The sequence below is a fragment of the Babylonia areolata genome, chromosome 4 (assembly GCF_041734735.1).
Source record: "Babylonia areolata isolate BAREFJ2019XMU chromosome 4, ASM4173473v1, whole genome shotgun sequence".
Classification (NCBI taxonomy): domain Eukaryota; kingdom Metazoa; phylum Mollusca; class Gastropoda; order Neogastropoda; family Buccinidae; genus Babylonia; species Babylonia areolata.
Genome location: NC_134879.1, coordinates 47,949,540 through 47,965,638, shown reverse-complemented (window position 1 = coordinate 47,965,638; position 16,099 = coordinate 47,949,540). Strand labels below are relative to the sequence as shown.

General features: G+C 39.0%; 2 protein-coding genes across 3 annotated transcripts in view; one reads left to right on the top strand and one right to left on the bottom strand.

Annotated features, from left to right (window-relative positions):
- Positions 1–4,276, top strand: part of LOC143281250 (adipocyte plasma membrane-associated protein-like) — a 32,725-nt gene extending 28,449 nt beyond the window's left edge. Inside the window, exons 9-10 of one of the 2 annotated variants that reach the window (XR_013055109.1) lie at positions 1,250–2,268; positions 2,351–4,276. Coding sequence is in view for 1 of the 2 variants with exons in the window: in XM_076586360.1 (XP_076442475.1) it covers positions 1,250–1,459 (210 nt within the window). In the remaining variant the exon portion in view is untranslated. Of the gene's footprint in view, positions 1–1,249 lie in introns of both variants that reach the window. The other variant, XM_076586360.1, reaches the window with a different exon arrangement.
- The window catches only part of LOC143281249 (serine/threonine-protein kinase MRCK alpha-like), a 66,975-nt gene continuing 54,786 nt past the window's right edge, over positions 3,911–16,099 (bottom strand). The window contains 1 exon segment of the mRNA XM_076586358.1: positions 3,911–11,796. Within this exon segment, the coding sequence (XP_076442473.1) occupies positions 11,671–11,796 (126 nt within the window). The 3' untranslated portion in view covers positions 3,911–11,670.

Below are 16,099 nucleotides of genomic sequence, written 5' to 3'. Positions count from 1 at the left end.
GATAGTGTGCTATATAAGTATCCATTATTATTATTATTATTATTATTATTATAACAGCAGACAAACGGAGTAACAGAGCCAAGTCAACAAGCAGATGAAAACAAGTCAGATTCAGATCTGAAGATGACATCACTACTGGGAAAACAACATCCACTGACAGAGCCATAATGGAGGGCTTTTGCTTTGCGGCAGATGTGGCTGTGTACACCTTACACAAGTTCAGAATAACTTTTTTCTTTAAATTCAGGGGGTGGGTGTGCCTTTTGCGTGTCAGCGCATTGTAGGCCAAAAATTACAGTGCTCTATTGTCTGAACCTTTTGCTCTGGTTTTTTTGTGTTACTTTAAAAAAAAAATTTTTTTCATTTTTGGTGCCTCTCTGCTATTCTTGCCTGTGGATTTGTGCGTGTTTTCAATTGGTTTGAGAAAATGTGTATAGAATGATTTTGGTATTATGTTGTTGTTTTTGTTTGTTTTTTTAATTCTCAGAAGATTAATTATGTGGCTGAAATGATAACAGCCTTGGGACTGCTATTTTTCCTTAGTTGGCAGTTTTTTTGCTTTGCTTGAAGGACAGTTCGTGCTTGGTGTGTGTGTTCAAGGGGTTGTTTTGTTTTGTTTGACTGTTTGACTCTGCGGCATTGTCTTTGTGGTTTTACCACCCACGTCATTTTGTTTTTTCTTTTTTTGTTGTTGTTGTTGTTGCTTTTTTGTTTGTTTGTTTGTTTGTTTTTACCTATTAACTGCACCATTTCAGTGGCATTGCTCCCAAGCTGTTCATTTCAAGTCCCCCATACACAGCCACACTCGGGTTTGTCTGCCTCAGTCCGTGTGTTGGAACCATGAAATGTTAAGTCACCAGGAGGCCACGCTCCAGAGGAGATCCTGCACTGATGTTGAGTCACTTTGGTGGTGTTTAGCAGTGCCTGTTCTGATTCAGTGTACTTGGGACACCATCTACTACACACCCTGCTGATGACAATAATCGCTTAGTTGTGGAGCCAGGCTGAGTGAGCGTCCCCTTTAGATTGGAGACCCGCCATCACACCCTCCCACATCATTCATCTCAGTTCCTCAGTAAATGGAAGTATCTTTTTCCATTGAATATCTTTTCAGGATTTGTGTGTGTGTGTGTGTGGAATGGTATTCTCCAAGAGATAAAAAAAAAAAAAAAACCCTTCTTTTTGAAGAGTAAAATATCCTTTTTTCCACATTGAATCTCAATTTGTAATGTGATTTTTCTCTTTGCAGTTGTTCCCTCAAGAATTGATCGTATCCGTTGTTCCAAAATACGGGCTCATCATCGAGATGAACGAAGAGGGCGAGATCATTCGCTCGTTGCACGACCCGACTGGCACCAAGGTGCCTGCAACGAGTGAAGGGGAGGAAAAAGACGGAGTGCTCTACATGGGGTCCTACAACCTTCCCTTTCTCAGCAGAGTCAGTCTGCATCAAAAATGATTGTGTGTGTGTGTGTGTGTGTGTGTGTGTGCTCACATATACCAAAAGAAAGGTTGAAGACCAACATCATTATGATATTCAACCTTGTCCTAACATTGTTGGTCAAAGTGATCCTCTGTGTGCCTTCGTGTCAAATTAATGGTATCTCAAATATGTCTACATTTTTTTTTTCTTTTTTTTTTTTTCAAATTGAACTGTCTGCTGAGACTTATTAAATGTGCTTTTACTGGATTCAAATCTTCTTGTTCACTCTGCAGGATTTCTGCTGTGAATATACAGCAGGAAGAATTTTCTAGATTTTTTTTCTTCCGTTCAAGTAAAGTTATTTTTTCACATGCTAACAACACTGCTGTTTCAATGAGACTTTTTTGGATGTTGTTCTGTTTATTAGAAATCACTTTTTCTCTTTCAGATTCTTTGTACATTCTGTTGGGTTTTTTTCATCCTTCAAGTTAATCAGATTTCTGCTTAATTATATACATACATGTGCATGGTCAAGTTAATCGGCATCTGTGAGTGTGTGCATACGTATGTGTGTTTGTGTTTCCAGAGATGGTTCTGGTCATGATTAACCTGTTCCAGTGCTTGTTCCATTTCTTTCATGTGAAATTAACAAAATTCTTAGGATATTGAGAGGCAGGTTGGTTGGGGTTGGGAGGATGGGGAGGCAGGGGGGGGGGGGGGGGGCAAGGGGGGTAGGAACGACAGCATCAATATATATCAGTCCCTGATAGGGTGCCTGAAGACAGCTTGTTGCTCCATCACACTTGTATTGTGTTGTATTGATGTGTTGTGTTGTGTTGTATCAGGTCTTGTCATAACAGATTTCCAGTGTGTGACATTCCACACTTGTGTTGCGTTGTATTGATGTGTTGTGTTGTGTTGTATCAGGTCTTGTCATAACAGATTTCCAGTGTGTGACATTCCACACTTGTGTTGCGTTGTATTGATGTGTTGTGTTGTGTTGTGTTGTATCACGTCTTGTCATAACAGATTTCCAGTGTGTGACATTCCAGCAGCTCTTCCCAGGGAGAGCGTGTTGCCACAGTGCAGTGCCACCTTTTTTTTTTATTTATCTTTTTTTCTTTCTTTTTTTTCTTCTTCTCTCTTTGCCTGCGACTGTATTTGTTTCACTATCTCAGTGGATTTTTCTTCAGAATTTTGCCAAGGACTACCCTTTTGTTGCCGTGCATACTTAAACAGGTGCTAAATGCATGCAACACACAGGACCTCGGTTTATCATCTCATGTGAATGACTAGCATCCAGACCGCCACTGAAGATCTAGTGGAGGGGGAGGGAAAAAAATCTGGTGTTTGTTGTGACTTATATGATCCAAAAGCTGCCTAGTCATTGCAGGTCAGGGTTAGTACAATGCAGCATTTCACTCAGTGAGGTGATGGCTTTTTTTTCTTTTTTTTTTTGCATCCATCCTCTTCAGGTTTTTTAATCTCCCTTCAACAAATGTTGGATGTTATTGTTACAGTTTAGCATGTTTGCATGAGTACGAGTAGCCAAATACGACATCTCGTGACAGGGCACATAATTGATGTGGTCGAAAGTACTACGGCCGATAACCTCCACAATGAGGAAACACACACAAAAAAACAAATTTACCAGATTTTGGAAATAATAAAGATTTCTGTACTCACCAGCTTCAGGTTTTCTACTGTAATTTTCTTTGTTTTGTTTCCTTTTCTTTTCTTACAAGTCAAACAAACTGCTGTACTGTTTTTAAACAACTATCAAAAAATAACTCAAAAAACCTACAGTGAATCAGAATCACATTACGCTTAACGCATTTGTGGTTGGGAGAGGACTATGTTTGATGGTGATGTATATAATACAAGGGCTCCTGAAACAGCCTTTGTGAAAAACTGAAGAAAAAAATAGGCATTGAAATAATTTGAGGAGGCGGAACAGGTGGGGGGGACATCAAATCTGTCCATACAATCAGTGCATGGGTGAATTTTTGTTTTACCCCAATAGAATTGTCCATATTGTCATGTGTAAAGTGTGGCACAACTGTTTTTTTGTTGTTGTTTTTTTTAGTTCCTGTGTGTACTGTGTTACTTTTGTCAATTCTATTATGCTTTGTTGCTGTGTGTCAGCTTGTTTGAGCTGTAAAATAACATGTTAATGAATAATAAAATAAAAAAAATTAATTAATTTTAAAAACCTGCCCACTACATTGCCCAGTTCACATATACACATGTTCACATTTTCACTGGGCACTACTGTCAAATCCCACTGCTGAAAGTTTGCAACAGGGACACACACACACACACACAAAAGTACATACTTGCTTCCGGTCTTTGTGTACACATACAAAAAATAAAATGCATAAAATAAAATCAATCACACGACAAGGAGCAGAGGTGGAGTGATACAACAGGCAATAAACATTTGCTCAAACAAATTCAGCAGACATTTGAATACATAACAAACGTGTATTGAAGGTTGTACAAATTTTATTTCTTTTTTTTTTTTTTGTAATAGTTTCATTGTGACATGTACAAAATAGACTGTACACACTGGATGCCTCCACACCAGCAGGTATATATCCAGATCTGTACAACAATCACACACACTTTGTTCAAAACGCTATTCACATCCTTCAACTATAGTTAAAGAGACTTGGCTAGAATACAGACAGCTGACTGCCAGCATGTCTTGGCGAGAAACTGAAACGGCATGTTAAATACACTGCAAAGTGGAACAGAGGAGAGAAAAAAACAACAACAAAAAACAAGCACATTTCAATTATTATTCCCACACATTAAAAATTACAAGTATTAAAAACTAAAAAAAAAAAAAAACCTCTAAAATCCACCCGATACAAGTTATGTCACCATTGCACTATAGTTTTAGAAGCAAATTATAGGTAGCATGTATACATGTTGGTGGCTCAAAGTTGGATTATGAAATTGAGTCTATCGTCAAATGAACGCCAACAGCCCCCGAAATGTTCAACAACAATCTACGGAAACATTGCAGACTTTGTGGTCAACAAAGCAAGAAGCCTTAAACAAGACTTGGGCAAGATTAAACTTTTGTACAGACGGGGTGTGTACATCTTGAATACAACACAGAATCCTAAAAAGCACAAAAAGTTTTTAACACTACAACTACACATTTTTTGTTGATGAAAACAAAGCATACATCATCAGAGTCATTCACTTGAACCAACGGAATTTCAGCTCTGCGGATGAGAAGCTTTGTACTTTGAAACCAACGACACCATGGTTGCAGGGAAATGAGACTGGGAGAGGAGGGGGGCTGGGGGGGAGAAATGGGAGGGGTAGAGGACCATCGAGATATAGAAGAGTGGAGGTGGAGTAGTATCATAGGAACACAAGACTTGCTGATCACGCACGTCAATTACACTTGCGCAAAACGGCAATGAAATCACTTGTCCTTTCTCTCTCTTTTCTCCACATCTTCCTGCATTTGCAATCCAGTGGGACGAGGATTATATACACATTTATTCATCACTATGTTTATATATATACCATATATATATATAAATGCACCATCTGAGAGTTGTTTTTTTCCTTGGAAGTTTGCATTCAGTTTCTGGAATAACCTTGTGATACATTTGGCAACCAGATATAAAAGATAAGTGCTCAAGAAATTCACCAACTAAAAAAAAAAAATTTCATAAAAGACCCATTCTTTTTTATATCAGTGTTTACAGTGAAGGACAGTATCATTCACAATATTGTTATTCTTATTTATATGCAAAGCTGCCCAACCTCAAATCACATTCAAAATTTGATTTTTTTTCAAAAATAATCATTAAGTGTAATATTCTCATTTTTAAGTTTAACGCATCCCACCACACATGTACACAGCATGTTACATGACAACAAGATTTTTTTTTTCCCAAAAAAAAACTGATGGCATGAATCAAGAAAATCAACAAACGGATGACATATTGTATGAAGAAACCAGGAGGCTGACATGACAACACTCCACCTGATCCACTTTCTGCACATTCATCCTCCTTGAGACATTACAGCAGAACACAATAGACAATAAATAGACAAACATTTTTTTTTCCAGCTGCAAAAAAAATTCAAGCATCAGTATATCAATTCAAAAACAAACAAAAAACCCAAAAAAGCCATTTTCAGTGTGAATAAGTTACAAAAGGTACCCAGTAGACAGCTCTGCACATGGAATGGCATGGATTCCCTTGTCAAGAGAAGTGGAGGCAGAGAACCATTTCTATTCATCTGGACTGCAAGCTGGACAGTCCTTTCAAAGACCTTTCACTTGCAGTGAATCTGTCATGATGACGAAGGCACGGGTTTCCTTAAGTGAACATGTAAACTGGGACAGACAGCGAAACGAGTGTCAAGTTCATGTAAGTAAAGGTGCTTTGCAAAGTTCAGGTTCGGTCAGTTTGTTGTTGTTTTTGTTTTTGCTTTATTTTGTTTCCATCAACAACAAGAGAGGCGAGGCTTTCAACAACTGTGTACATAATACTAAATTCAACACAGGGATCATGGAATGGTGGGGTCAAGGGTGGAGGTGAGGGGAGAGGGGTGAGGGGGTTTAAGCACAGCAAAAATGAGCATCCCTTCATACTTAATATCACGTTCTGAATAGCACCATGTTATAACCCCAACCATTAACCTCTAAGCTAAAAAAAAAAAAAAGAATTCATGCATATCCATTCATGGAGTTGGATTGATCAGTTTTGCCGATTCCAAACTGCATCTTGCTTCCATGCTTTTTCAAATATCGGTATCATGACCACTGACCTTGACTTTCAATAAGGTTTTGCTCACACCATACTGAATCACTATTCACATAATGATGAAGGTTGGATACAAGACATCAGCTACATCATATCATAGTGTTTGAAGTTTGGGTTTATTATTACTATTACTGTCATCATTATTATCATTATGCTGCCATGTTCAAATCAAATGACCTTGACCTGTGACCTTGAACTGTATGTGTTCATGCTTTCACCATGCTTTACCATTGTACTAACTTTGATGAAGACTGGGACGCAAAACCATTCAGCAACCGCAGCAAGCCAAACCAAAAAAAAAAGAAAAAAAATCATCCCAAAGAAAAAACAGCACACCATCCACAAACCTTAAAAAAAATTTTTTAAAGCCTACATATCTAAAAGTCCACCTCCATCTCACAGCTGAGTCACTAATCATGCAACGCTCTACCACCACTGCATATTCAACTAAGCCAACTAAAGTTATGCCAAGGTACAAGTAAAGCCCCTCTAGAAACACATCCCCCCTCCCCAGATACTTCAGGGTGGGGATGGGGGGCATCTGCAGACCCCCACCCTCCGGCCCCTTCCCGTCCCCAAATCCACATTCTCTCCTTTTTTTGAACATGCAATGCCTTTGTCTACCATCTGTTTTTGTTCTGAAACAGTGTAACAGTTTAACGGCAATGACATGTTTTATATGATGCTTGGGGGTGGAGAATGAAGCATCACACAGAGACAGACATGTAAATGTGTAGCACTGAAAAAAACAACAAACTTTCATACCTCAGGCATCATCCTTCCTGTGAGATTCCTTTTTTTTTTTCTTTTTCTTTTTTTTTTTTTTTTCTAAACAAGTGACAGAGAAGATTTTTTTGTTGCTGTTTTTCAGGGGGTTTTGTCTTCATTCATGTCCTCTTCAATCTCATTCAATTAACTTGTCTTCATTAATCCTTTCTTCAATTTCATTTAATCTTAAATCCTTTAGAACACAGTAGCAAGAACTACTTGTTTGTTTGGTTAACACAGGATATGCTGAATGCTGAGGCTAACAGATGGGAGATAACTTTCGAAAGAAATAAAATCAAATACTCTCTTGCCTGCCTACGCTTGTAACAAATTTTGGCTGAAGGGAATAAAATCAAGATACACGTTTCATTGACAAAGTGTTTTGTTGCGTAAGTATTAACTTTTTTTTTTTTTTTTTTTTTTTTTTTTTGCACTACCTTGAGAGCATCAAGTTTGAAAGCATTTCAACATGAACAGCACCTTCAAGATGTATGCTTAGAGCATTCAGTTATGCATGTGAATAGACACTCTCCTCCCCAGTATCCCATCAAAACCTTCTCCCTCACTCTCCACTCACTCTGACTCACCCCTACACCCCCCCCCACCCCCCTGCTCCCCCCCCACCCCGCCCAAATTATTACTTTTTTAAAAGTTGGGTAAAAAAATATTTTGTTATTGAACATACACACATCGCTAATAAACTTACCTCTTGGCATTTATACACAGTTCATCATTCTTCTTGTAGTCCATTTCAAAATCCTCTCATTTTGATTTAAATTCCATTCTGAGACATCAACATCAAAACTAAACAACACAAACACACACAATAAGTTTCACACACTAAAGAACACACACACACACACACACAGCCTCCAACCATACAAGCGCTTTCAGTAACTAGCATCAGTATCAACCCTGTAAACTTGCAAAACTTTATGTAAGCACCTTTCTTCTGCTCATATATAACAACAGAAAGACAACATAAAACAAAAACAGATATAAAAAAATAAAAAAATAAAATTAAAAAAAGCACCCACCCCCACCCACGTCACAATTAAATAATGTTATAATCATTAATGTACAAATAAACACCATTTGCTTCAGTATAAAAAAAAAAGAAAAGAAAAGAAAGAAAATGGAAAACCCACAAGGACAGAAAAACTTCTAAAAAGAATAAATATAAAATAATTCTATGTACATCAGCTCTGAACGATAGCTCTGTGGTACAGGGTTGGGAATGGGGACATGGCAGAATGGCCACCAAGGAAAGTGAGGGAGGAAGGAAGGGAAGTACATATTGCAAGACCAATCTTCCTCCTCGCAATCAGGAACACAGCTCTTTTATCTATAAACACTTTGAAAAAAAAAACAACTGCACCCACTCACTTCATATATACATGAGAAATGAGAATCCACCTCTCCATTAACTGATTCTCTTCCACTCAAATTCACTCATACGCTTTGAGCCTTTCCCACGCTGGCTAGCTGTAACTCTCACTTCTAAGAAACTGTCCGTCCCACTACTCTTGGTTATTATGTGGTTAACTTTAAAATACACTTTTTAAAATAATTATTAAAAAAGTAAAAACAAAAAGCACTGCGCATGCTTGGCATGTCTCACACTGGCTTCATAAAATCCAGATGGTAACAACTTTCTAAAACAATCTTAGTTACAGTCATGAAAAATACACACGGTGTGCTCTCCTTCCATTCACCTCGTCTGTGTCTGTTTTAGCAAACACAGTTATACAACATACTGTACAGTCTGGGAACCAGAAGGCAAGGTAGGAAATGCAGAAACTGTCTCTTTGATATTAAGTTAAGAATGTGGCCAATGTATTTACACAGCAACAATATGCATTAATTCATTTTACAAACTGGCATATTCTATCGGTTTACAAATATACATTTTGTTGTCCGTTTTCTGAAAACCAAGCAGGCAAACTATCTCTACCATCAAAATATTCTAAATTAACAAGTGGTTTTTTTTACATTCCAAATGGTGTCCTTTTCCATTAACATGTATGACTTAAAGTTAAAGGTGGCTTTTTGCATTGACACGCATGACTTTTTATTAATAAAGTCTTGAAAAGGAAATTTTCCTCTATTCTTTTTTTCAATCACTTTTCTTAGCAACAAAAAAAAAAAAAAAAGACATTTTCAAGCTATTGTGACAAAACTAACTTAATCACAGTGTCACAGTGAAATCCCACTGCATCGTCAAATAAACTCTCACTCTTGATTTGCAAAATGATATATTTTGTGGATACTAAACATTCTACTTTCTAAAATCACTGAAAGTTATAAAGACATAAAATCAAAGCACAAAAGAAAGAGAAAATTGAATGCTCTATTGCCACCAACTAAAGATAACTGTTTTTAAGAGAGAGAAAGAGAGAGATGGGCTGAATGAAACAGAAAGATACACTCTGAATAACTGAGAGAAAATTCATACAAAGGACTAAGGTGAAACCCTAATTACCACCCACAATGATTCAAACACAAAAAGAGCAGCTGGGCTTTTCTATTTCCTCCACTGCTCAGCTGACGGACCCTCCCCCCCTCCTCCCATCTCCCCTTCCCCACCAGCCAACCTTTCAACCCTCAGGGGGACAGAGAGAAGGCTCAGTCAGTCCACAGACAAGTACATCCGATATCCACCACTCAGCACATCCAGTTTTCATCAAAAGGGTGTGGAATTCGAACAACACCAACACCTGGTGTGGGGGAGGACAAAAGGAAACCATTCTTCTGCCCCAGCTCAACATATATCTATGTGCAGATCTGATTTGTACCTGAGCACCATTTGCCTGTACATGTATCTATACAGTGGATCAAAAATACATTGCAGATCCCCAAGTCATTATTAGGTGAGAGGTGGAGACATGATGATACCAGGCATGCACTCCACACCAAAACGGTGGCAGGCTTGTTCCCCACAGAAATGGAGCCTGCCGAGTGCCATGATGACTGCATCATGGTTTGAAGTAAACTGCAACACCAGCTATTCTGAGAACCAAAGACACACGATGTATTTTTGACGGAATGAGAAATAACTCCAGCCTATGTCCAGGAGTCAGGTAAAAACCATCCCAAAGGCGACATTAAACAGTGAGCTGAAACGCATCCCTCATGTACGTGAAAGGTGAATCCTTGGCAATGAGCACCCCCCCCCCCCTCCCCCCCTTCTCCCCCGTCCCATACTAACTGACCGTTTTCCTTCCGCAAAGCATGTGGACTGATCCACATCAGCTACAACACAGCTGCTTTGAAAAAAAAAAAAAAAAGAGGAACAGATCCCTGATCTTCACATAAACCCAACCCACTGGTCAGGCCTTGAGTCAGTGGTGAATTTCATACTTAATGACATGGGGAATGGGAATGCAATGTCACACACAGCAAAGCTGACAACAGAATTATCTTCTCCTGTGGCTTCCATAGAGGGGGGAACGGGGAGTGGAGGGTGAGGGGGAAGCAGGGAAGGCAGATTTCGCCCAGTCATAGACAGAAACTGTACACTCACTCACTCTCCACAAAGGTGTGCCCTATACAGTCAAGTTCATGTCACGGATGAAAGTTCTGCACTGCAACCAAAGAAAATGAATTCACAGTTATATTACATACAACTACAGACAACACCAGCAGCAAACAGTACTCTACTTTTCCTCTTTTTTATATAATTTTATACAAATAAGTCTATCACAAAATAATAGGAGGTAAAACAAATTGAACAAGATACACATTTCCCTCATTTTATTGAGATAAAATGTAATAAGACTTCCACAAAAAGTAAAATGAACAATGTCAAGGCTTTATCATCACCCAAACTATATTTACAAAACTGCGTAAGCAAACCAGATATGCCTTTCTATACAAAACCAGTAAATCATACTCTGCAACAGAAACCAAGCGAACATGTAATATCTGGACCTATGCGTATGCAAATAAGTTTTGCAAGTCCAACACACTGAACAGATCTTTCATTGAAGTGGACAAGCAAAACTGCAGCAGAAATAAGATCTGCCTGTATTTACATCAGTGTTATTCAGGAATGATTCCATGCTTTTTCTATTCCATACCACCCCGAACCACTCCTTTCTCAAGAACTTTCTCTCAGTTTCACATATATGCATGCATGCACACACATTCACATGAACACACTCAAACACACACACACACACACACACACACACACATACACATACACATGCACAAACTTACACACCCTTCCATCACTTACACTGTCTCACATCAAAGAAAGCAAGCCTGAAGAGATGCATACCCACTGAGGATACGCTGTATGACCCAGCTGAAGAGCACAGAAGATAAAAGTTCAACATTCCCATGTGGCACATTTCAATGAGGAAGCTGACCTGGACTCCGTGGAGCCTGGCCCAAACACCTAAGGCGTGAGACACCCAACACAGTCAGTCAACACTTACAGGAACCCACCCATCTGGCTGGCTGTTACATAACTGACCGTTCAGCTGTGGCTCCAATTCCTCTCCATCAAAGCCAACTGAAGCGTCTTCAACGCCCCTTTTTTTTGGTTTGTTTGTTTGGGGTTTTTGTTGTTGTTGTTTTTTTTTTTTTTTGTTGGTTTTTGTTTTGTTGGGGTTTTTTTCAAGCCAGAACCCACACACACACATGGACAGATGAAGACTGGGAGGAGACACAGCATCAACAGTTGGAAGAGTTGTCAGAGTTATCGGTGGCGTCCACAAAGCTGTGTCGGTTGGAGGCAGGGGGGGTACTGCTGGACGTGGACCCCAGGGACAGACGCCAGTTGGGGGACTCCACGCTGTCCTGCACAGAAAGCAGCACCGCCTCCGTCAGGTACTCCACAACTCCTCCTCACCTTCACCCGCACACAAACGTCTGTGCAAGCATCTATCAGCAGTTCAGCATCCCACAACCAAAAACACACGTGATACTGGCTGGAGTGGGTACAAAGAGTCACAAGGTACAGTCAGCTGGCCAGCAGAGAGAAAACAGGTCTAGAGGAATCAGATGATAAAAGGTGGAGGAGGAGGACGAGTCAAACAGATATACGTATCACAGCCAACAATGACAGCTGCACAGCCGTCACAAGCATTTGAGCAACAGTCATGTAAATACCTATAATATCAAAAAGTGCTCGTACTGACTGATTTCACAGCTAATTTCCCAATGAACAGGCAATTTCTTAGAAGACCAGATACTTTACAGAACTTGATTATGAGCATGACTGTAAAATCAACAACAAAAAAACAAGCAGTAAATATCTTCCTCAACTGCTATCAAGATGTGAATGCTGAAGATCTTAAACTAAGAAGTAACAACTGCTGGAAGACAACTCAGAACATTAGTAGTGTCTACAAAAATCAAGCTGTAAATATTGGTAGCTATTTTCATTTTTCCATGCTAGTTGTAGATTGTATTTATGACTGAAAGGTCTTTTTAAAAAAATAGCACTATGGATACATAATCATAGTTATGTTTTACCACAACATTAGATATCCCTTGAAAAAGAAAGCGCAAAATCATTACTCAGCAACTTGAATCACTAGTATTACATTGAATTTTTTTTCCTTCACCTCCTATTTTTGATCCTTATGCAAACATACCAAAACTGAAAACATTCACTGCAAATCACGAAGGAAAAAGAAGCTGTGCCAGCAAATACTTATTCAACTGCAACACTTGAGTGAGGGAGAATACATGTGGAGAAAAAAGAGTATCTAGCATTTTGTGCTCACAGCTTGTGATGATATATTCACCACACATAATCTTCACCAGATAAAAACATTTTGTGTTCATAGCTTGTGATGATATATTCACCACACATAATCTTCGCTAAATGAAAACATTTATTTAAATATTTTTTCCAAAACACCAAACTGAGCTGACTACAAGACTTTCCAAGAAGGTATTCCATGTAACAATGAAAAAAATATCTGTCACTGAACATCAACAGCATTAAGGCATACACTTAAAATCACATTTAACCTTTTCAGATTCAATGTTGCTCAGCACCAAAGTCACAGGCAGCCTGAATTACCAAATTAAAACAAAACCACTTCATGGACTAAAATAAAATGGAGAAAATTAAACCCTTGCGAATGAAAAAAAAAAATGTTCCTCTTCCCATATTAGTGTTGGCTGCCCATGTGATAAGAATAGTTTTCATTGCTTAGTCACAACTGAGGACTGGTTTACATTTTGCGATTGATTCAAAACCATTTATTTGTTTCAAGAAATGTATCAGGAACAAACAGGACTAGCGAAATCCGTATCTGGATAGCTCAGGCTGAAAGGATTCTAACAACAAATTCATGGTACAGATCAGGATTTTTTTTTTTTTTCAATCACAAGTAACAATAGCGACAAAACAAAAAACAAAAAAAATGCAAAGAAGGGTTAAACAAAATTATAAAAGGCATGTCTCCAAATTGCATGCATGTGAGGCAGGAGACAGGGTGGGAAAAACCAAGAGACTGCTACATGTTACACAGACAAGACCACAGCATGTGCACGCACACACAAACACACACACACACACACACATCCTCTACAGTAAATACACCAACGGTCATCAGTACTCTTCATGGTCAACAGCAAGCATGCTTTACAATAACAATCCATGTGCAACAGTGGTGGATGCCAGCAAGTTGTAAGTGGGTGATAATTTCTCCCACTGTCATGTGTGTTCAAGGAGAGGAAAAAATCGAAACATTAATTACAAGCTTTTATCTTAAAGGTAGGTAAGTTATACAGCCAGTCAAAGAGAGTTGATGACATTCTGAAAAAAATGTTGTTGTTTCTAATCTGGAAAAATGTTATTTTGTCAACATTAGTTCCCAAAATATTTGTTAATGAGTATTAATTTTTTTTAAACTCAAATGGATTGACAAGTGAATAGTTATATGGATCAGGTTTCTTCTCAAGTGCTGCAACCCACTAGTTTATGTGCATTTGATTTATCCTTCCACCAGGATTAAGGAAATGGACCAACCATCCTTGCATCCATTGTCATTGCCATGCCTCACATATATCCATATTTCACACAGACAAGGGGAGCAGTGGTTGCTTTGTACTTTAAGTACAGGCTTCGACCACACCCTTCAGCACACTGACAGGGGGGCTAAATGCCTAGCGGTTTCAGCACACTGACAGGGGGGCTAAATGCCTAGCGGTGATGCTCATGTCCTCTTTTCATTTTCTTAATAATGCCACTATTGAACAAAGGCAAACAAAGTTATCGTTTTCAGTATTGTTTTGTTTGTTGTTCAAATCAAATAACAATGTGGATGCACAAGCACTGTCACATGAGTGACAATACCTGGAAACTGGAGAGCAATATATTTTTTTTTTTTAATTAAGTATCAAATGATCATCCCTTGTGTGTGTGGGATCAAGAGCACAAGGAGTTAACCACTGGCATGACACTTTAACCCCCTGACTGCTGAACCTTGGTGGAATGAGATGAATGAGCCTGCAGTTCAGTTATTGATTACTGTGTACAATTTCCTTGGTGTAACTTCTTGTGCTGAACAAAGGCAAAGTAACTCCAAGAGGAAGAAGTCCAGCAGCTCAGTTTCAGTTCAGTTCAGTTACTCAAGGAGGCATCACTGTGTTCGGACAAATCCATATACGCTACACATCTGCTAAACAGATGCCTGACCAGCAGTGTAACCCAACTCGCTTAGTCAGGCCTTGAGAAAAAAAAAAAAATTAAGTCCAGTAATGAATGGTGACTGACATTCGACCTGTGTAAGCCCTGTCTTATTTCAGCCAGATGACAGCCCTTCAAGTGACAGGCATACCTGTCAGCAGCAGTCAAGGAATTAAAACAGATTTGTAATTCCATACTCGCTACCAGCCAGCTTTCACTACTTATGCTGCAATGCTAGCACAGATACAGTGATTGCTGTTGTTGTTGTTTTTTATAGGAAAGTAATACAGTGTCTGTCATACTGAACAACCATTTTGCTAAACCAAAAGTGACTGTTCTTAAAATCAAGAATGGAAAACTGACACAAGTCATGGATGTCGAACTAAAAGTGCGTAAGAGAGAGGGAGAGAGAGAGTGTGTGTGTGTGTGTGTGCGTGTTTGTGTGTGTGTGTGTGTGTGTGTGTGTGTGTGCACGCATGCTCACATGTGTGTGTGTCTTTGTGGGTGGGTGAGTGGATGGGTGTAGGAAGCGGTAGTGATGGGTGCGGGGGTGAGGGCTATGGCAGGGATGGAGATGGGTGAGTTAGGTGGGAGAGTGGATACAGGTGGGTGGGGTGTGGATAGGGGTGGAGTGTGGGTGGGTGGGAATGGATGTGGGTGGGTGTGGGTGTGGAGAAGGTCAGTTGTATTTGTGGTTTTCCTCCACAAAAGTTCTTTGAATCAAGGCTTTACTTTTAGGAAACAACAGATCAAAAAGATTTCTGATTCTTGGGAATGTGCTTGGGGGGTGCATAATCTGTTTCTCAGTTACACTTTTTTTTTTTAATTATCATAAACTTTTATGAGTGACATGTTATCCAGAGCACTTATTGTCTAAAACAGTCTTAGCAAGGCCCAGACTTGATATCCTTCATCTGTATTGTTAGAAAAAAAAAAGCTTTTCTTTCTGATATACACACACAAGAATTGATAACTGTTCAAATGCTTTTTATGCACAGGCTATGTGAAAGAGATATTACCAGATGCATAATATTATAAAAAGAAATGAACAATGCATCACAGCATGCAGCGCATGTCTTCATACACCAATGACATGCAATCTTTCCACCACATTTGCAATCAGCACCCTGTGAAACATATCCTGAGCTATTGAATCTTCCTTTTTTTTTTTTTGTTTGAGAAGAAACCTTTTCTTCGTACTACTCCCGAAAAACAACAAAAACAAAAAAATCCAATTAAAATTGTAGGGAAAAATCTCTCTCTCATGAGCACGTACAATCATTCATGAATGCTCACACACACACACACACACACACACACACACATACACACTCATCATTCTCACACATACAAATGCATACACACACATACACACAAACACACGAGTTATTCCCACACACATGCAAAAGCACACACACACAAAAATGAAAACACATATTCTCTCTCTCTCACACA